Source organism: Torulaspora delbrueckii, chromosome 4 (assembly GCF_000243375.1).
Source record: "Torulaspora delbrueckii CBS 1146 chromosome 4, complete genome".
NCBI classification, from domain to species: Eukaryota; Fungi; Ascomycota; class Saccharomycetes; order Saccharomycetales; family Saccharomycetaceae; genus Torulaspora; species Torulaspora delbrueckii.
This window is the reverse complement of record NC_016504.1, coordinates 564,605-583,211: the sequence shown is the minus strand read 5'-3', so window position 1 is coordinate 583,211 and position 18,607 is coordinate 564,605. Positions and strand designations below refer to the sequence as shown.

General features: G+C 42.6%; 13 protein-coding genes and 1 non-coding gene across 14 annotated transcripts; 10 read left to right on the top strand and 4 right to left on the bottom strand.

Moving 5' to 3' along the window:
* Positions 1-4: 4 nt before the first annotated feature.
* On the bottom strand, positions 5-718 carry CWC24 (U2-type spliceosomal complex subunit CWC24; the record flags this gene model as incomplete). Its single annotated transcript, XM_003681060.1, has 1 exon — positions 5-718. The coding sequence occupies one exon, from the start codon at positions 716-718 to the stop codon at positions 5-7; it is 714 nt and encodes a 237-aa protein (XP_003681108.1).
* A 252-nt stretch (positions 719-970) lies between these two features.
* Positions 971-2,518, top strand: TDEL0D03120 (PEX28-32 family peroxisomal membrane protein; the record flags this gene model as incomplete). Its single annotated transcript, XM_003681059.1, has 1 exon — positions 971-2,518. One exon carries the CDS (start codon positions 971-973, stop codon positions 2,516-2,518), a length of 1,548 nt encoding a protein of 515 aa, XP_003681107.1.
* Positions 2,519-2,658: 140 nt separating this feature from the next.
* Positions 2,659-2,895, bottom strand: RPL38 (60S ribosomal protein eL38; the record flags this gene model as incomplete). Its single annotated transcript, XM_003681058.1, has 1 exon — positions 2,659-2,895. The coding sequence occupies one exon, from the start codon at positions 2,893-2,895 to the stop codon at positions 2,659-2,661; it is 237 nt and encodes a 78-aa protein (XP_003681106.1).
* Positions 2,896-3,148: 253 nt separating this feature from the next.
* Positions 3,149-4,348, bottom strand: TFG2 (transcription factor IIF subunit TFG2; the record flags this gene model as incomplete). Its single annotated transcript, XM_003681057.1, has 1 exon — positions 3,149-4,348. The coding sequence occupies one exon, from the start codon at positions 4,346-4,348 to the stop codon at positions 3,149-3,151; it is 1,200 nt and encodes a 399-aa protein (XP_003681105.1).
* A 138-nt stretch (positions 4,349-4,486) lies between these two features.
* Positions 4,487-5,203, top strand: PRP18 (mRNA splicing protein PRP18; the record flags this gene model as incomplete). The annotated part of the gene is made up of 1 exon (XM_003681056.1): positions 4,487-5,203. One exon carries the CDS (start codon positions 4,487-4,489, stop codon positions 5,201-5,203), a length of 717 nt encoding a protein of 238 aa, XP_003681104.1.
* Positions 5,204-5,306: 103 nt separating this feature from the next.
* On the top strand, positions 5,307-6,032 carry TDEL0D03080 (uncharacterized protein; the record flags this gene model as incomplete). Its single annotated transcript, XM_003681055.1, has 1 exon — positions 5,307-6,032. The coding sequence occupies one exon, from the start codon at positions 5,307-5,309 to the stop codon at positions 6,030-6,032; it is 726 nt and encodes a 241-aa protein (XP_003681103.1).
* A 51-nt stretch (positions 6,033-6,083) lies between these two features.
* On the top strand, positions 6,084-7,010 carry ECT1 (ethanolamine-phosphate cytidylyltransferase; the record flags this gene model as incomplete). Its single annotated transcript, XM_003681054.1, has 1 exon — positions 6,084-7,010. The coding sequence occupies one exon, from the start codon at positions 6,084-6,086 to the stop codon at positions 7,008-7,010; it is 927 nt and encodes a 308-aa protein (XP_003681102.1).
* A 308-nt stretch (positions 7,011-7,318) lies between these two features.
* TDEL0D03060 (uncharacterized protein) lies at positions 7,319-7,579 on the bottom strand (the record flags this gene model as incomplete). The annotated part of the gene is made up of 1 exon (XM_003681053.1): positions 7,319-7,579. The coding sequence occupies one exon, from the start codon at positions 7,577-7,579 to the stop codon at positions 7,319-7,321; it is 261 nt and encodes an 86-aa protein (XP_003681101.1).
* A 1,284-nt stretch (positions 7,580-8,863) lies between these two features.
* Positions 8,864-8,963, top strand: TDEL0Dtrna3S. Its single transcript is given in 2 exon segments — positions 8,864-8,901; positions 8,918-8,963. It is a non-coding gene; the product is annotated as a tRNA-Ser (tRNA).
* A 309-nt stretch (positions 8,964-9,272) lies between these two features.
* On the top strand, positions 9,273-10,577 carry NMA2 (nicotinamide-nucleotide adenylyltransferase NMA2; the record flags this gene model as incomplete). Its single annotated transcript, XM_003681052.1, has 1 exon — positions 9,273-10,577. The coding sequence occupies one exon, from the start codon at positions 9,273-9,275 to the stop codon at positions 10,575-10,577; it is 1,305 nt and encodes a 434-aa protein (XP_003681100.1).
* Positions 10,578-10,849: 272 nt separating this feature from the next.
* On the top strand, positions 10,850-11,134 carry TDEL0D03040 (uncharacterized protein; the record flags this gene model as incomplete). Its single annotated transcript, XM_003681051.1, has 1 exon — positions 10,850-11,134. One exon carries the CDS (start codon positions 10,850-10,852, stop codon positions 11,132-11,134), a length of 285 nt encoding a protein of 94 aa, XP_003681099.1.
* Positions 11,135-11,436: 302 nt separating this feature from the next.
* MCY1 (putative cysteine synthase) lies at positions 11,437-12,600 on the top strand (the record flags this gene model as incomplete). The annotated part of the gene is made up of 1 exon (XM_003681050.1): positions 11,437-12,600. The coding sequence occupies one exon, from the start codon at positions 11,437-11,439 to the stop codon at positions 12,598-12,600; it is 1,164 nt and encodes a 387-aa protein (XP_003681098.1).
* A 144-nt stretch (positions 12,601-12,744) lies between these two features.
* On the top strand, positions 12,745-14,493 carry SNU71 (Snu71p; the record flags this gene model as incomplete). The annotated part of the gene is made up of 1 exon (XM_003681049.1): positions 12,745-14,493. The coding sequence occupies one exon, from the start codon at positions 12,745-12,747 to the stop codon at positions 14,491-14,493; it is 1,749 nt and encodes a 582-aa protein (XP_003681097.1).
* Positions 14,494-15,105: 612 nt separating this feature from the next.
* On the top strand, positions 15,106-18,477 carry MSB2 (Msb2p; the record flags this gene model as incomplete). Its single annotated transcript, XM_003681048.1, has 1 exon — positions 15,106-18,477. The coding sequence occupies one exon, from the start codon at positions 15,106-15,108 to the stop codon at positions 18,475-18,477; it is 3,372 nt and encodes a 1,123-aa protein (XP_003681096.1).
* Between the last annotated feature and the right edge of the window lie 130 nt (positions 18,478-18,607).

Here is an 18,607-nt window from a genome sequence, read left to right as displayed (position 1 = left end):
AAGATTATGTTGACTGCTTCTTTTTGAGAAGTCTCTTTAGATCGTTCGCCATCTTGGCAACTCCATTTGTATCCTTCCCACAAATGAGACAAGTAGAATCCTTTCGTACCCTCTTCGTGAAGCAACTACTGCAGAAGTAGTGTCCGCAGGTGGTCACTACCGGAGACTTGTACTCTTCCCGACAGATAGAGCATTTGCTTGGCACATCGTCCAAATTGATAGTACGTTTCTGCTCAGTTTCTTGATCAGAATCTATTTTCCATTCTTGATTGAGTTTCCAACCACCTTTGAAGTCATCTCTTGAGTGTAAAAATTTACAGCTATCTCCATACCCGCAATAACCGGTTTGTTTGTAATCCTTACAAACGTCCGGCTGGTAATCCGTAAGTAACGTTGTTCTGACGTTAGAAGGTTGTCGTATCTGTTTTGTAACTCCTTTTGAAGCCTTTACTTCAGCATTAAGCCTATCTTCCTTAGTTGCGTCGTCATTCACCGACAGAGTAAACTTTGCAACATGCTCATCATCCGATCCCTCGTCCTGATGCTTCTGATCATCGGAATCAGAATTTTTAGGCACTGTTGTGATTGAATGGCCCAATTTCGAAGCTCTCGGTTTTGTCACCGTGTTCTGCTGCTCTTTGTTCACACTATCCTCACTTTCTACTCGAATCTTCTTCCTCTTGTTGTCATCACGGTTAGCTGACCTCTTCTTGAACATCTAATTTTGTTTAAATCTCAGAGTCTATATTTTCTCATAAGGTACTTTTGTTGAGCAAGAGTTTCCTTAAATTCAACATCTACTTACTAACACACCTCAAAGAGAAAACGTAACGAAGAAGACCTCGTTAAGAACTGGGAGAAGTCGTTCAACACAATTCACCCTTTACAATTGGACTAATTAGGAGTGCAATTAGTGTTGTTTGGTAGAGAGAGGCCCCAGTATTGTTTTAGTGGAATATTGATCAAGACGATGAGCGAGGCTAACTCGAAGGAACGTGAAACGAGAGCCCAATTTGTGGATCAATCACCTAGTAGAATCGGTGGTGATACGACCAAAGTGATCCGAAGTGCATTAAAGAAGCGAAATGGTAGCATATCTGAGCGTAAGTATACCGCTACTGAAGGAGAAAGTCGGGAAACGACTCCAATAGTGTCCTCCCCACTGTTAACTTCCACGCCACCTACTATTTCGAAAGCGATGGTCAATCTGTATCCCAATCTTATAGTGGCCGATAGATTTCTAACTGTAGTTACATGGACTGGGGATGATATTTGGCCTAGTATACTGACAGTGATGGTTTACACAACTGTGGTTTTGTATTTTGAAAAGATTGCAAAATATTTCGGGCATCTAGTGGTAGTGGCTGTACTTTGGGGCTACTCGTTGCTAGATAAACATGTGGAAGAGAGTCTTAATATGCAACCCACGCTCGATGATATTGTTCACACCATGAATCGTGTCATCACGAAGGCTGACATGCTTCTTTCGCCAATAACAATTTTAAGTGCGCAGGATATCAAAAAGCTTCTCTTTACCACTGCATTCCTTTCTCCAATATATGTTTTGATAACATTATTCATATTGCCTCCCAGGAAAGTACTGCTGATTGGAGGTGTTTACTTACTCACTTATCATTCTCCGTGGTCAACTATCACAAGGCGGCTCCTATGGAGATTTAAGCTCGTAAGACTGTTTGTGTTCTACGTTACTGGACTTGATCTGGGTGGAATTCGCAAGAACCAAGGAATATTTGCCGCCATGCATAAACAAGTGAAGAAACTATCGGATGTCAGCAAGGGTTCCACAGCGGATGACGGGAAGCCTATCAAGTTTACCTACGTCTTGTACGAGAATCAACGTCGTTGGCTTGGTATCGGGTGGACCTCCAGTATGCTAAGTTACGAAAGAGCAGCATGGACTGACGAATTTTTGAATGAAGCACCTTCCCCAGATAGTTTTCATTTACCAGAGGAGAGTTCTGGGATGACATGGAAGTGGGTTGACAAGACGTGGCGACTAGATATGACTAACGATGGTGCCATTCAACTCTCGAGCTCGAGGCCCAAAACCACAGCTTCACCAAATTCTGATGATGGATTTATCTACTACGACAATACGTGGAAGAAACCTTCCGCTGAGGACTCTTTCTCTAAATACACAAGAAGAAGAAGGTGGATAAGGACCGCCGAGCTAATGAAGACAGAAGATTTTGGTTTACACGAAACCAGTATCACATTGGGCACAGGCAAGACCTCGGATTACTCACTACACTCGAATGGAGGAACGCAGGAAATTAGCCACAACGAAAAGAGGAAAAGTGTCAGCCATTTGAACGGTGGTGGTAACTCTGATGAAAACGGTGTCGATAATCAGAGACGAGTTTCGTTCAGTAACATAGACAATGTTCACATCATTCCCCCAGACGATGACTACGAGGAGCCTCCTAGTGAATCAACTAAAGAAAATCACAACGGACTGCCTTCGCCGACTCAATCGAATGAAAAGAAAGTGAAGTAGATAATAGCTGGAGTATTTTATTCTTTTTCTTTGTATAGGCATAGTCTCCCGCGAGATTGCAATTTCATTAAAAGAGTGTCAACCAAAACATGCATTTATTCTGAGATTAATGTTATATATTATAGACCGTAGTGTTCAACTTACAATCTGTTAACTTTCAAAGTTGGTGGCATGGATTGAATCAATTTCTTGGCCTTACCAGCATCGTTAACCACTAGAGTGTACAAGTTTCTGGAACCTCTGACCTTGAATTTGGTCTGTCTGAAAGATTTACCAGCCTTGTTGACCTTCTTGTTGACCTTAACGGTAGCGGTCTTGACGTCGGCTCTTCTGGTCAATTCCAAAAATTGTTTGATATCGGTAATCTCTCTAGCCATTTTTCCTTGTATAACTCCCTTTAGGTTTCCAAATCACAAAATAGAACGAATCCAACGTAAGGCGTATATATCGATGATATCTTACTATACACTTTACTGGATAAATTTCACTACTATGGCTTGCAATTTCCGGTCAGAGTTTGAGCGTCGCGCTTTGTAATTCGAAAATTCGTTGATGATTTTTCAAAGTCAAAATTTAAAAAATTTTCAGGTGTTGAGATGTATGAAAGAGAGGCACTGGCTAAAAAAACAGTCACACAATATCTTCCATCTCGATATCTTCTTCACCTTCACCTTCCTCACCATGAGCGTTTTGTTCATCATTGGCGTTGAAACCTGAAGTGTCGTCATCTCCTGGTTGTTCATCTGCAAGTTCTCCCAATGTAGCCTTTCTTTCTTCATCCTTGAGTCTTTTGTATTCTGGTCTCAAGGTGTACTTGAATGCATAGGGACCTTTCTTGACCAAAGTGGCAACTTTATCTAAGCAGTCCTTTAAATGGGCTTCTGGTTGTCTTGTCCTTTCCTTTAGACCTTTCAGGGACCAATAATCGTATTCGTCAAATAATTTAAACAGATAGTCCAAAATCTCTTTCTTGGGCATACGGATGTACTTGGTGTTGCTCTTGGACTTTTCACGGGCAACTTTCAAGAAATTGGAGTTGTCAGATCTCATAGACATACCGGTGTGGCTCATGGTGACACCCACTGTTTGGTCTAGGGTGGTGATTCTCTCCTTGTTATAGTTCTTGACAATATTTCTTCTTTGCTCGACGATCTTATGGTAATTTGGATCATCCATTGATGGCATGACTTGACACTCGTGGCAAACGGTTCCAACGATAGAAGTTTTCTTTGGGATTGTCTTCACGTATGGGATATATCGATCTCTACCGTCCCGATCGGTCATGACTCTGTGATTAAATTTTCTTCTATTATTTCTACGCCTTAGCTGTTGTTGTTTCTTCTTCAGTTCTTCTTCACGCTCCTGTTTCTTCAAATAGGCCTGCCTTTGCTTCTCGGGATCAGATGCCAACTCTTGAACTCTCTGTTGATATTTCTTTAAATTTTGTTCCGTAAAGATATACTCATTCTCTACAACTTTCTTTGTTAGTTCTAAGTCGTATTGATGAGGTATGGAGTCGTTATCATTTTCGTTGAGGACCAATTTAATCTTACTTCCATCCTTGTTGATTCTAATTTTACCCAATTCTTGTCCGTGAATATTGTTACGATCTCTCCATTTCTCTGCCAAGAACATGGGCAGACGCACTAGCCACACCTGTCTGTTACTCTTTGAAAGATCCAGATCCAATGATTCTTCATAAACTTTGTTCTCATTATTTTCAATATCGTTACCATCAAACACTTCTTCCTCTTGGGACATATATTCTTCACCAGATTCCTTAGCACCTGCTGCCTTTAAGGCAGGAGCATCATTATCTCTCTGAGACATCCTTAGGTGGTTATCTTTCTCTTTCTTTGTTGCTGTTCTTGTACTGTTGAGGAAGGTTAAATTTCACTCGACTTGAAGCTTTATAAGAAAACAGTGATAAACACGAGAATACGTTTAGAGAGGTGGCGACAGATTCGAATGAGCTTTGATCTATCTAGTTTGTTAAAGAATGAAATAGCCAAGAAGCAGCAGAATTTGAATATACCCGCAAGAGAGGTGGAACCGGTTGAAGCGCCACAGGCCAGCGATGAGGAAAAGGTTACTGAAGAAGTGGTGGAAAGCAATGCAGAAGCGATAGACGAAAATCCTTTAAATGAGCAATTAGAAAGGTTAAATAACCGACCTGCTAGAGTCGAGCAAATCATTTCTGAAGACTCCAAAATCTCTATAAAAATCGATCCAACGTCAATTGGTGACGAACAAAAGGTTCAATCGTTATCCCGTCAATGTAATCTATACATTCATGAGATTCTAGCTCAATGGGATGAAAACCAACCAGAGTATCACCCAGAACTGCTCACGGAGACCAAGAAATCCTTATTCCCACTACTTGTCAAGTTACGGCGAGGGACTCTGGCCCCAGACCTGGTGATTTCTCTCGCTACAGTCCTCTATCATTTGCAACAACCAAACGAGAACAACCTGGCCATAGAATCCTACATGAAGTTGAGCATCGGAAATGTCGCATGGCCCATCGGTGTGACAAGCGTCGGAATTCACGCCCGTAGTGCACACTCCAAGATACAGGGTGAGAACGGGCCCATTGCCAACATAATGCTAGATGACCAGACAAGGTTATGGATCACTAGCATCAAGAGACTGATCACTTTCCAGGACTGGTTGGCCAGCACGTGATATTATGCGTTATTTGCAATGCGGATCCATTAGTTTTAAAGGTCCTGAAAGTATCAAAAGTAAGTTGATCTGATGTTTAACAGCCAAAGATACGTGAAGCGATATGTCAGGGATCGTGAATGGGGTTTTAGCCAGCGTAGGTCAAAGCTTCTTAGAGGGTAAAGCTAATGAGTTTGCCGAAGAACATTTCCAGCCAACTAAGGATCCATTTTATGAGACCTTACCGAACGGTAAGCGGGTACGTCGTAGATTGCCCGATTATTGTACGAAACAAGAGAGTAAAGTGTGGAAGAATCTGCAAAACAAGGCTTGGTCCCATGACAAAAGCCTGTGCGGATGTTGTTGTTGGACCGAATGTATTGGGTGGGCCCCAGTGTTGGCGATCATCCCTGTCATTGGGCCTGCATTGATGTACTGGGTTCATGGTAAATTGGTCACATATGCGGACAAGCATTATAACTTACCGGCGGAACTACTGGTGAAATTGCATGGGAATATCGGACTTGACCTAGCGATCAGTTTGGTCCCAATCCTTGGTATCTTGTTTGCTTGGCTACATGCTAGTTCGACCAGGAACTGCGCTATGATCTACAATTACGTCTCACAGAGAGCATTCGAGAAGGCCGAAATGGAAAAGAAAGTACAAATGCAAGCACAACGAAACGCACAGGTCCAACAATCTTACCAACAACAGGCTCAGGCCCAGGCTCATGCTCAGGCACAAGCTCATAATCATCGTCAGCAGTACCAAAATCAACAGATGAGACCACCACCCCCAGTCTATCCTCGGCAACAACAGCAGTCACGTGCACAGAGACCCTATATATGAAAGTAGCTTATTCATATAAAGGACTAATACCTTACAAGGACCACAGCAGCGATGCAATTGAGCGACGATCGGGTATGGATCGATGGCTGTTTTGATTTTACACACCATGGCCACGCCGGTGCGATTTTACAGGCTCGACAGACGATTGAAGGAGATGGTGGGACACTGATCTGTGGTGTTCATAACGATCGAGAAATAGAAATGAATAAGGGCACATTGCCCGTTATGACCAGTCGTGAAAGGTATGAGCATACGAGGGCCAATCGCTGGTGTGGTGAAGTTGTCGAGGATGCGCCCTATGTTACACAGCCGGCCTGGTTGGACCGGTACGGCTGCCGTTACGTGGTCCATGGAGATGATATAACGTTGGATGCAAACGGAGAGGACTGCTATCAAGAAATGAAGGATATCGGAAGGTTTAGGGTGGTGAAGAGGACAAACGGAGTCAGCACTACGGAAATTATCCATCGGATCTTGACTGGGAGTAAAGGCTCCAACGACCGAGCGAGTTTGGAAGATCTAAAAAGGTACGCCAGTGGACCAGACGGCCACTCAAGACATTGCTACGTTTTCCAAGGGACTTTAGATCACGTATTGGTGGAAGGCAATTTTAAATTATGTCCTGAAGAGTTCGTGTTGGTACGTGGGACATTTGATCTATTCCACATGGGACAAATCGACCAACTGGCACAAGTGAAATCGCTCGAAGGAAAGAAAATCATTGCAGTGATTGAGGATTCTAACGATTGTATCATGAGTCCAAAAGAGAGGGCTTTGAGTGTTTTAAGTTGTAGGCATCTTGACGGAGTGGTCATTCAGCCAGAGATAAAACAAGTTGATTATGAGATAGATGATGATAGACTTACTCAAGGCAGTGAATTTCAGTACTTGACCTGTGGCGTGATCGTTGAGAGGATCGAGCGCCAGCGAGATGCCTACGTGCGCAGGAATGTTCGCAAAGGCATGCCAAGCGCATAGGCGCCACTCTTTATAGAGATAAGTAATCTTCAAGTACAAACCATTTACCTATTGATCGAAGGTCGTTTAGCTTACAAGCTCATTCGGATCAGACGCTACGAGCGACAACTATCTTATCTTACGCCTGCGGGCAGAAAAGGACATCATCATCGATTGAACTTCAAATACTACTTAGATCAGAAGTTATGTCTTGTGTTCTATTGAGTTCACTGCAATTGTGACTATGGTAAAATAAAATGATCAGTCCTTCGACTGTTATGTCGTTAATACGTAAACTGTATATGCAGAGGACAGGCTAAATACACCGATTAAACCTGATAATGCTGAATACCTTCAAACTTTTTTTCGTTAGTTTGATTGTTGGAACCACGTCTTTGTTTATTGAAGACTTGTTGAATTTCGCCGGAATCAATAAGATCATTGATCTCATCGCCAGCTTTCCCCCAGTTACCTTTCCCAGAACCTTGTTTCTTCACATTGTTGGGAGATTCACCAAAATTCCCAGCATGGGTGAAATATTTTGGGTCTGGTCTAGCTTCATGTTGAGTCCATTTTTGGGTTCTAGTCATGATTGTGTATGATGTAATTGAATTGATTGTAGTGTCTTGATTGTATAGATAATTCTAATATGTCGAGAAGAAATAGGACGAGTAAGACGACAAGACAATTGCTCAATTTATATAGAAAAATAGCCGCCCAACCACCCCTTTCTTATCATACGAGCCCCCTGCTAACGTCTGTGCACCTCAGGAAGAGTTCCTGAGTGCGGCGTTGTGGCTCTCTTAGTTAACAAGGCTTATTTGTCTTGTTAGTGTGACTCACGCCTGGGGGGGGAGACATGGCGAAGTGGGCGCGGGGGTGGGAGTGGCGCTAGTCGCGATGTTTCTAGAAGTGTCGAAGTGTCTCCTCGAGAGATAGAAGCGATAGGACTATCTGTTATCTTGTCTTTTTATCCTTGATAGTAAGCTAGATCGTATCTACACAAGAATACTGATTCTCTTTTTAGATTCTCTTTTTAGATTGTCTTTTTAGATTATCCTGTTTTAGATTATCTTTTAGATTATCTTTTAGATTCTTGAACAGACAAGAGGTCGGCGGTCTGATGATTGTTGCGCATTGGTCAAAGTAGTTCAAGTTTCATAATCGTGATTTACTATTTACACCAGCCAACTGGACATGTGTCTCGTTCGCTCATAGGTTGTCTCCACCTAACACATGCGTGCCAACTGCCTTCACTGTTAAAAATAAAACTACCATCTTTGTACCGCATATAGTATGCCCTACTTGTCGCAATTTCAAAAGCAGTATCCAATGCATATTTTGTCGCAGTAATGTCGCACTTACTACCTGCACTGCATATGTCAACACAATATTCATTAACACCATGGTTCGCACAAGCACCGCCGCATACTGACTTTTGTCGGACGAAATCAGTGAGCTTTACTGCTGCACTTGTTAGCTGGGAACCAGGGCGTACAATACTCTCAACTGCATTATAAAGGATACCCATCGCTCTTATATGTAAGCGTGGATCTTGTACTTGATCCTCTACGTCATAATAACCACCACCGCCAGTTAAGTTACTAGTAGTGTCATTACTCGGTGATCTTTCTCTTTGCAGGTTAAAAGATCCATTAGCAAGTTGAGTACTGCAGTGATTCTCTACATCACTTCGTAGGGTAGTAGTACAAAAAAATAGAAGGCTAGTATAGTCATTTGGTACACGTCTTGATACCTTTAGTGTGCATTGCAAGGACTCAACGCGCAGCCATTAACGAAGGTAGTTAGCGTCTCTCGAACCTACTAGCATCTTGGAGATATGACTCTTGCCTAATGTTAAAATGTCGTAAATCGTCCCAGTGGCCGAGTGGTTAAGGCGATGCCCTGCTATTACACTTAGTAGCATTTAGGCATTGGGTTTTACCTGCGCAGGTTCGAATCCTGTCTGTGACGTTATTTTTTTAAGAAATATATCTTAATTTTTGCCTCATTGCAGCAAAATACACTAAACTATGGCAATCAATCACAACCTCGAGTGATCAACGACATCTAGATATTTCGTTGTTTTATTACCATGGTTTGCGTGACTTCTTTCTCCGAGGGCCGATTTCAGCTTTTTTTTCGCATAATGATTATCACACAATTTAGCGACATTATCGGGTGCTCTTACACGCTTACAAAATGCTAAACATTATCATAATAAGGTCAAAGAGTACACCAATTTGAGTTCACCATTGCTAGGCTACTGCGAAATTTGAGAGAATGGACCCTACTAGAGCCCCTGATTTCAAACCAGCTTCTGCAGATGAAGAACCACAACCTCCACCAGATCCAACTTCTACGATCCCAAAATCTAAACCAATTGTTCCATATGTCTTGGCAGATTATAATTCATCCATAGATGCTCCTTTTAATCTGGTAAGTTTAAAAAAAAATCTGGCCTATCAAAGGAAAACGAGAAGGGTTCTCGTCGTAAGGTTCGTCATTTTAAAAGATCCAAATGTTGCATTTACCGTAAGTAACAATCATCGTCGTTCAAATCATATTCCTTGGAGTCAATCCGATTTCCAACCTTTGTCTGAAAATATGTCCAATACAGAAGATGATGACGAGGATGGAGATGAAGATAAAGCTTATTTCGATGAGGTCGATCGTAATTTGGATCTAGGCTCAAAATCCACTTTCGATGATATTGATGAACAGATGGGTGGAATCAGTATAGGGGTACGAAAAAATCAGATCGCTGATCTTGAAGAAGTGCCTCATGGAATCGTTCGTCAGGCGAGAAATATTGAAAACTATGAATTCCCAACGCACAGATTGGCCAAGAGGTTACAGGATCACAACAAATTGCCTTTGGTCATTGTGGCGTGTGGTTCTTTCTCTCCGATCACTTATTTGCATTTACGAATGTTTGAAATGGCTTTGGATGCTATCTGCGAACAGACCCGCTTCGAAGTCATCGGTGGCTATTACTCACCTGTGAGTGATACTTACCAGAAGAGAGGGCTGGCGGCTTCTCACCATAGAGTGCGTATGTGTGAACTGGCATGTGAAAGAACTTCTTCCTGGCTGATGGTCGATGCGTGGGAATCTTTGCAGCCTACTTACACGAGGACCGCTAAAGTCTTGGACCATTTTAATCACGAGATTAACGTCAAGAGAGGTGGTGTGCGTAATGTTACTGGTGATAAGATGGGTGTCAAGATCATGTTACTCGCAGGGGGCGATTTGATAGAATCCATGGGAGAACCAAATGTCTGGGCAGATGCAGACCTGCATCATATTCTCGGTAATTATGGCTGTTTAATCCTCGAGAGAACAGGTTCAGATGTCAGATCTTTCTTATTGTCGCACGATATCATGTATGAACACAGGAGAAACGTGTTGGTAATCAAACAACTGATCTATAATGACATTTCCTCTACAAAGGTTCGTTTGTTCATCAGACGTAATATGTCGGTTCAATACTTGCTGCCTAATTCCGTCATCAGATACATTCAGGAACATGGGCTGTATGTCAATCAAACAGAGCCTGTCAAGCAAGTCATGGGTACCAAAGATTGATGTCTCGGCTGTATCATAGTGTAATATGTAGTAATAATATTTCGAGATCTCACTTCAGGGTCTTATGTTTCTCGATTTCTACTCTTTTGTTTTAGTTTTTTTATGTTTAGTTGGAGAAACATTGTTATTAGTTTCCCCCAAGATTGGACCAGCTACAAACATAATAAGTTCGACGCTCAATTAATAAAGACTTTAGAGATGAAGGCATCCTTTTATGTCAAAATCCTAACATAAATCCATAAGCTTAAGATAAAGTATTGCAGATAATAAAAATGTCATTTCCATGCTTTTCGTACCTTGAGTACAGCAGACTGCCTCCCGCAGTACAGGAACAATATCTCGATTGGTGTCAAAATCAATTTGAAAATGAAAGGGAGATGATATTATTTGAGCGCCAAGGTGGTGTTCAAGGATTAGCTTCCAGAAAGGCCCAAGAAGAGGTCGATTGGTTACAAAGAATTACTGTATGGTCATATTTGCACGCATATATCCCAAACAATAGAGGTGATCACCGATTCCTTTCACAGGAAATGTTCAACAAGGTCAAGTCAAATTAAATTTCTAAAGTAGTAGGAACGGCTATTTAAGCATTTATAGGCAACTTTATACGCTTAAGAATTTCGGATAAACTCGAAAGCCACAAATAGCCAATTGCGTAATGATTCAAGATGATTTCAACAGTGACAGCTGGTCAATCGAGATTACCAGTGAGCCCTCACTATATAGCAAGTAAGGTATTTGTGAAAGTCACGTGCCCTTAGCGTCTCATTGGTATTGAAGAGTCGGATTGTTAATAAAGTGCCCGATGAGCAAGACAGAGTACTCTCGGTAAACGCTGTTAAGCCATTCTGTTTTTTGAATGGGGATCGACGATAAAAGTATATCGTGGAGGGATGCTCTTAGTGCTCTTTCACTTCTTATTGCGGGCTATTCGACATATAGATACTATCGATCACTCAGTGAATCTACAATTCCGCCAGTAAAGAAAGGTGTTGAAGAACTTATAGGAAACACTCCTTTAGTGCTTATAAAATCACTTTCGAATGCAACAGGATGCAGGGTTTATGCCAAGATGGAACTGTGCAATCCCGCGGGGAGTGCAAAGGACAGAGTTGCTTATAATGTGATCCAAACCGCTGAAAAGACAGGCCAGCTAGTCAGAGGCGAGCCCGGATGGGTATTTGAAGGGACCAGTGGTTCGACGGGTATTTCCGTTGCAATGCTTTGCAATGCTTTGGGCTATAAAGCGCATATATCACTACCCGATGACACATCCAGTGAGAAACTTGCACTCTTAGAGAGTCTTGGAGCTGTAGTGAACAAAGTGAAACCTGCAAGTATTGTGGATCCCGACCAGTATGTCAATGCCGCTAAGAAATCGGCCGAGGCAATGGTCAGCAAAGGAATTCGTGGTGTCTTCGCTGATCAATTCGAGAACGAGGCAAACTGGCGAATACATTACGAAGCAACTGGACCGGAAATTTATAGACAAACTGGCGGCGAACTTGACCTGTTTATAGCCGGTTGCGGGACTGGTGGTACGATTACAGGCGTTTCTAAATATCTGAAGGAGAATATGAAGACCCAGCCGCACGTAGTGCTTGCAGATCCTCAAGGTTCCGGTTTCTATAATAGAATCAATTACGGGGTCATGTATGATAATGCCGAGAAGGAAGGGACTAGGAGAAGGCATCAGGTTGATACCATTGTTGAAGGAATAGGTCTGAATAGAATTACTAGGAATTTTAAGTTGGGTGAAACTTACATCGATGAAAGTATACGAGTTACAGACGAGCAGGCAATCAAGATGGCCAAATTCTTAACTGTCAACGATGGTCTCTTCGTCGGTAGCAGCACTGCTATCAATGCTGTGGCCGCAGTTAAGATGGCAAGAAGGACGTCTACTGGGTCGAAAATTGTCATCATAGCATGCGACGCAGGTTCTAGACATCTCAGTAAATTCTGGAAGGAGGCTAAAAATGTAGACTGTAATATAACATTGGATCAAGTCATTGGAGAATAGTATTAAGTCGTGTTTCTGTATGTTGACATCTAATTATCTATAGACCTGAATTTTCGTATCAATAAGCGAGATGAGAAAAAAGACTCACTTAATGAAAGGAACAGAAAGAAAGATCAACTGAACAAAGTGGCTAGCTATCCCAAGATGAGTGATATAGTTTACGTTTCTCCACAAGTTTACTTGGTCTCGAAAGACAAATGGAAAAGTACTCACCAGAAGCCAGGTTTCATCCCAATATTAAGCGCCGACATACCGCGATTTCAAGAGTCTCTGCAGAAGGTTGCGAAGTCCCGTGGTGGCCAACAAGGTATAGATGGAATTACCAATGGGTCGATAACAAAAGGCGGTACTAATTCAAGTTCATTTGGGTCCTCTAAAGCCACAGAGGACCATGCTTCGAACTCGAGCAAGCACCAGAGTCTTAAACAATTTTTCCCAATTGGCCTCCAACAACAACTGCATACCTTTTCTCTTCAGGGAGTTCCAAGCACAATTTCAGACGAGCAACTTGAGTCATCTTTGCAAACTTGTATTCAACGCGTGATTCAATGCCTTGGGTACGATAACGGGCCGCATGTCGAGTGCTGGACGAACATAAGGTTTTATGATTTGTCTACTCAGGACGTTTTTGTGCGATTAGATCAGAGTGACAACATGTTGTTTGCCAAGATTTGTAAATCGCTTGAAATGGTATTCCCTGCATCTGGTGAACAAGACGAAGTAAAAATAGAGTTTCATTGCGATTCGAACACAACAAAACTCATAGAAGACCAGAAAGTGGAAGTTTTAGAAGCTGCCTGCCAGAGTATCTCAAATGAGATGAATGAAATTCTTAGAGTACCAGAAGGTTCTAAGGTGAGTGAGACAACAAATGACGATTTTTTTGGCGAGTCCAGTGATTATCAGATTGATTTCAACACTCTCAGTGATCTGCCGAGAGAGTCACTATCACAACTTTGTAAAGACATCATTGAGTTTCGCACTAGGGTGGTGAGCATTGAGAAGGAGAAAAGGATTCGTGAAGCGTACGAAGAAAGTACTAGAAGAAAGCATCAAATGATGCGAATATTTGACCAGTTGAGAAAGAGCAAGAATAATGTCACAGATGAAATGGAAAGTGATGAATCTGATGATGAGCAGGACGAATATGAAGGAATCGGAGAGGATGATTTCCTTGCCGAGAAGCAAAGACAAGATAAAGAAAAAGAACAATCCGAGCAAAGGTACCAGGAACTACTCAAGAATTTGCACAAGCATATTGAACCTCGACTGGCTGCTTTGCATCGAGATATCAAGAGACAACAAAATTATGAAAAGACCCTGGCCGATGAGCAATCCCTACACTTGAAGCAACTTTTACACCAGGCCAATGATCCATACTACGATCATCATAGGTCATTTAAAGAGTCGGAGGAACAAGCGGACGAAACCGATAGGAAAGAACATGGATTCGAAACCCCCTCAGTTGAACCCGAAGTGCCATTGACCGAAGAACAACCACAGCTACAACCGGAAGATTCTCCAGCTCCAGGACAAATCAAGATTAAATTCGCATTCAAGAAAGCTATCGAAACATCAGCACAAAAGTTCACCGAGTCACCCGAGCTTCCAATTGAAAAAACACAAGAACCAGAGGGATCTGCACCTAGCATTCTGGCCCTTGACGACGAAACACTAGAGAAATGTCTGCAGAAGGTCAAGGAATCTCGTGTTGTGGATGAGCTAATCAAAGAATACCTCGGTGTTTACGAAGACGAACTAGTCGAATACATCTTTGACAATGTGCGCGAACACAAAAGTAAACAAGTCCTCCTAGACGACTTAAAGGAGACCTTTGATGAAGATGCCATCACTATCGTGGACAAGATGTGGTCCAACCATTACTGGAGCTAGTAGGACTACCAAGGGCACGTGACCAATATATTGATCTCTCCCCCAATCAGGAAAATGCACTGTGAGCTTGATCTGGAAAAATCGCGAAACCCAAAATGGTCATCATTTGCCCATTTAGGACGAAGGCCGGCGTCTTCAAAATGTTTCAAATTTTTCGAGCCTCAAGAATTGAACCAAATCGATCGAGCCGGCCCATTATGCGTGTCATGGGAGACCAACTTCAACCGATTGAGTATGGGGAGGTGAGCTTATAAACCTTTTCCTCATCTTTTATATTTATTTGGGGCCCTGGTTTGTTTTAAGCAAGTCGTTTGAGAGAAAGAACAAGGACAGCCGTGAAAGATAGCCGACACAGCATCTCCAATAGCTCATTTGTGCGAGTCAACGATCAAAGTTTGCCAGGCTTACTTCATCTGACTTACCGTTCGAACAGTCTTGGTGATCACAACCTGGAGAGCATTCCTTCTCAGAACAAGTTGTTCAATCGATAGTTATACTAATTTACTGTCAATCGTTGAACTGTCTTTGCGCTGTTTTTCCCTGATACCTTTTAAACTATCCATTCCTTTCGTTAAATTATAAACTACCATTCGCTTCGCTTCCACCTAAGATATGAACTTTTTACTACAAGTAGCGCAAGTAGCGCTTTTGATGAATTTTGCTGACGCGGCCATTATCGACTTCAATAGAAACAATGACACCGCGACTACCAACCGTTCTTCTTCTCAGTCAAATGTGTATGAGATCACCACGGGGACCTCAAGCAGCAGTTCAAAAACCACTAAATCGAGTACCAATGATATAGTCTCAGCCTCGTCGTCCTCATTGAATTTTGGTGCTGAGAGTACCAAGTCATCCGAAAGTGATAATTTGTGGACCTGGTTGACAAAGAGTTCAACTTCTTCGTCAGCTTTGGAAGTTACACAGCCAAGTACTACTTCTGCCAGTGGGAATAACTATCTGACAACAAGCTCGAAGAGCTCGGATTATGTGGTTTCTTCTGCAGGATCATCCAGTGAAAGACAACACTATAACACGGATCCAACGACGACTTCGTCCTTTTACTCTGTCTCTGCACAATCAACCAAGACAACGTCATCGACGCCGATTATTGATTTCTCCTTCACCTCCATCTCATCGAGTGAGTCTTCATCAACTACTCAAAGGGCTCCTACAAGCTCTCCGAAGTCAGAGACGAGGACGGTATCTTCACCATCGGATACATCTTCTCAACGTTGGACTTCCCCTTCATCGTCCTCATTGTCCCAATTCTGGACGTTATCAGGCGCTGAGTCTTATCAATGGTCCTCTTCGGCTTCATCGGATCCTGAGACTTTCACCGTTTCAGCCACTACATCTTCTTTCAGTCAGCCATCATGGGTTGCATCATCAGAGTCGGAAAGTACTTTGTCATCTACTTCGGTTGCACAAGTTTCTTTCACATCATACCCATTATCGGTGAGATACTCATCTGCGTCATCTCTTTCTTCGTTTGCTACACCTTCCGCAACATCTTTGTTTTCCAGCGAGCCTTCATCAATTTCTTCGTCTGCAGTGTCAGCTGCAGTGTCGTCATATGCTTCGACTCAGACTGCATGGCCATCTTCTTTCTCGCTTTCAAGCTCGGAACCTGCTGCAGTTTCCTCATCTTCTGCCATTCCAGAATATGCGTCTACAACCTCTTCACAATTTGTTTGGTCGCCATCTGTGTCATCGAGCTCTCAACCCGTTTCAGTGATTTCATCTTCTGAGATTTCGCAGTCGTCTGCAGATTCTTCCTCGGTATCATCTGAATCAACCCAATACATTTGGACTCCTTCGTCTTCGTCTTTGGAATCTGTTTCCACATTTTCCGCAGCTCCAGAATCTATCTCAACACCTGTTTCGACAGCATCTGTGACATCAACAGCTCAAGAAGGGGCCTCATCATACATTCCATCTTCCAGTTCATCGTTCTCTTGGCAACCATCCTCAACATCTTCTTCAAGTGAATATGTTTGGACCTCTTCCTTCACGCCAGAATCTTCTTCTGAGACTCCCCTAACACCATCCACTTCATCCATTCTGGTTCCATCATCTGAAACAAGCGTATCAATGACAACTGAATCTTCAAACTCATCCCCATCCCCAATTCCATCTACTTCCAGCTTTGTCGAGCCTTCCTTTGTGTCAAGTGTACCAGTGCCCATTTCCCAATCAACCGAAATCCCTGATGCTAGCTCAACATATACACCATCGGCTGTTTCTACCCAATCAACTCCTATATCAGCTTCTTCGTCAGCAACTACTCAAACTACTGAAATGCCTGCCGTTAGTTCAACGTACACCTCATCATCGCTGTCGTTAACTCCTTCAGCTCCTGTTTCTCAGTCAACTGAAAGTGCCTTCGTAAGCTCGATATATTCTCCATCTTCTGTGTCGACTCCATCAGCCATTTCTCAATCAACCGAAAGCGCCATCACTAGCTCAACATATACGCCATCTTCCATGTCAAATCCACCAGCTCCTTCTACTCAATCAACCGAATCCGCTGCCGCAAGTTCAGTGTATACTCCTCTTTCACCATCACTAAGCTCATCGATCCAAGAGACATCAACAACTTCCACACCACTTTCATCAACTGCGGAGCCATCAACAACAGAACCTTCGACTGTGGAATCCTTATCATCATCTACTGAGTCTTCATTATACTCTCAATGGGCAAGCTCAGAAGTGACTATTCCTTCATCAATCCCAAGTATAAGCACACCAAGCACAACTTCTACTCCTGAGTCATCGACAATTACCAGCTCGACTTCAAGCGATGTGTATTCTCCTGTCGCACCTTCAATCACATCAGTAAGTGAAGTTCCATCTGTGACAGATCAACCTTCCACCACTCCATCAACACCAGAACCTTTTGTTTCTTCTACTCCTACCTCTGGGGTTGCTTCAGTCTCATCTTCATCATCATCAGCAGCTGTGTCCTCCTCTTCGAGCACGACAGCAAACAATTGGTGGGTTCCAACGCAAATTGTGACTCAAACTTCTCAAACGACCTCTAGCGGTACTGTCGGTCAAGCCACTGCTACTTTGCCTCAAGCAATAGCAGCCGCGACTCAAGTCGCTCGACCTGATGGCTACACTTTGATCACACTTGGTTTCAAAAGAGCTTTGAACTACAATTTTGTCGTCTCTAACCCAATTTCTTCTGCTCAAATTTTTGCATTCCTACCAGAGATGTTGAGAACACCCTTCGAAAATTCATACGAAAACATCACAGTTCAACAATTGGTTCCATTACAGTCGAAAGCTGTCAGTTATCTGGCCACTGTGGCAGAAGTTTATTTCCCAACTAGTGAGATCTCTGCTCTTTCTAAGCTGATCTCGAATACTTCGAGCAATCTTTACACAGATGTTGAGGGACCTGCCAAGTATTTAGCCTATCTGATTGACGCTTCCATCCCATTGACTGGCTTGTTGGGATCAGACACATCAAACCCAAATATGTCCTCAAGAAACTCAAGTTCTTCCACTGGATCATCCGACGATAACTTCAATAGCGGTGCATTGGGAACAAGTATCAAGAACATTAATGGATCAGGAAGCAGTCTAACTTCGAGCAAAAGCAAGATTGCTGGATTAGTGGTTGGTGTGGTTGCTGGTGGTTGTACATATATCGCAGCAATGATTCTATTGATTAGATTTTTCGTTGTGAGACGTCAACAAGCAAAGAATGCTATTAAATTCCCAGACGATTCAAGTGATAGCACCAGCGAGTCCGGTAGCGATGCACACTATCACAAACAAGAGAAGGTAACTTTTGATGATCAAGAATCGATTACGCCTTCTATGAGGATCAACAACTGGATGAATGAGAGCCATTACTACGATGTTGCTGGTCCCGATATTCGTGTGGCTCAGATTGGCAAGAAGGCTACATCCATCCCCAAGATTTCAAGACCTATAGCTAGTCAAAACTCTTTGGGATGGAATGAGATATGATTAGCTTCAAAGATTTGTGGGATACTAGACCTTCCTCGAAGACCCTTACTATCTTCATGTACTATTTTATAAAACATCAAACGATACCCATACATTGTTCTCTACATTGCGGCAGCTACTGCATAGCAAA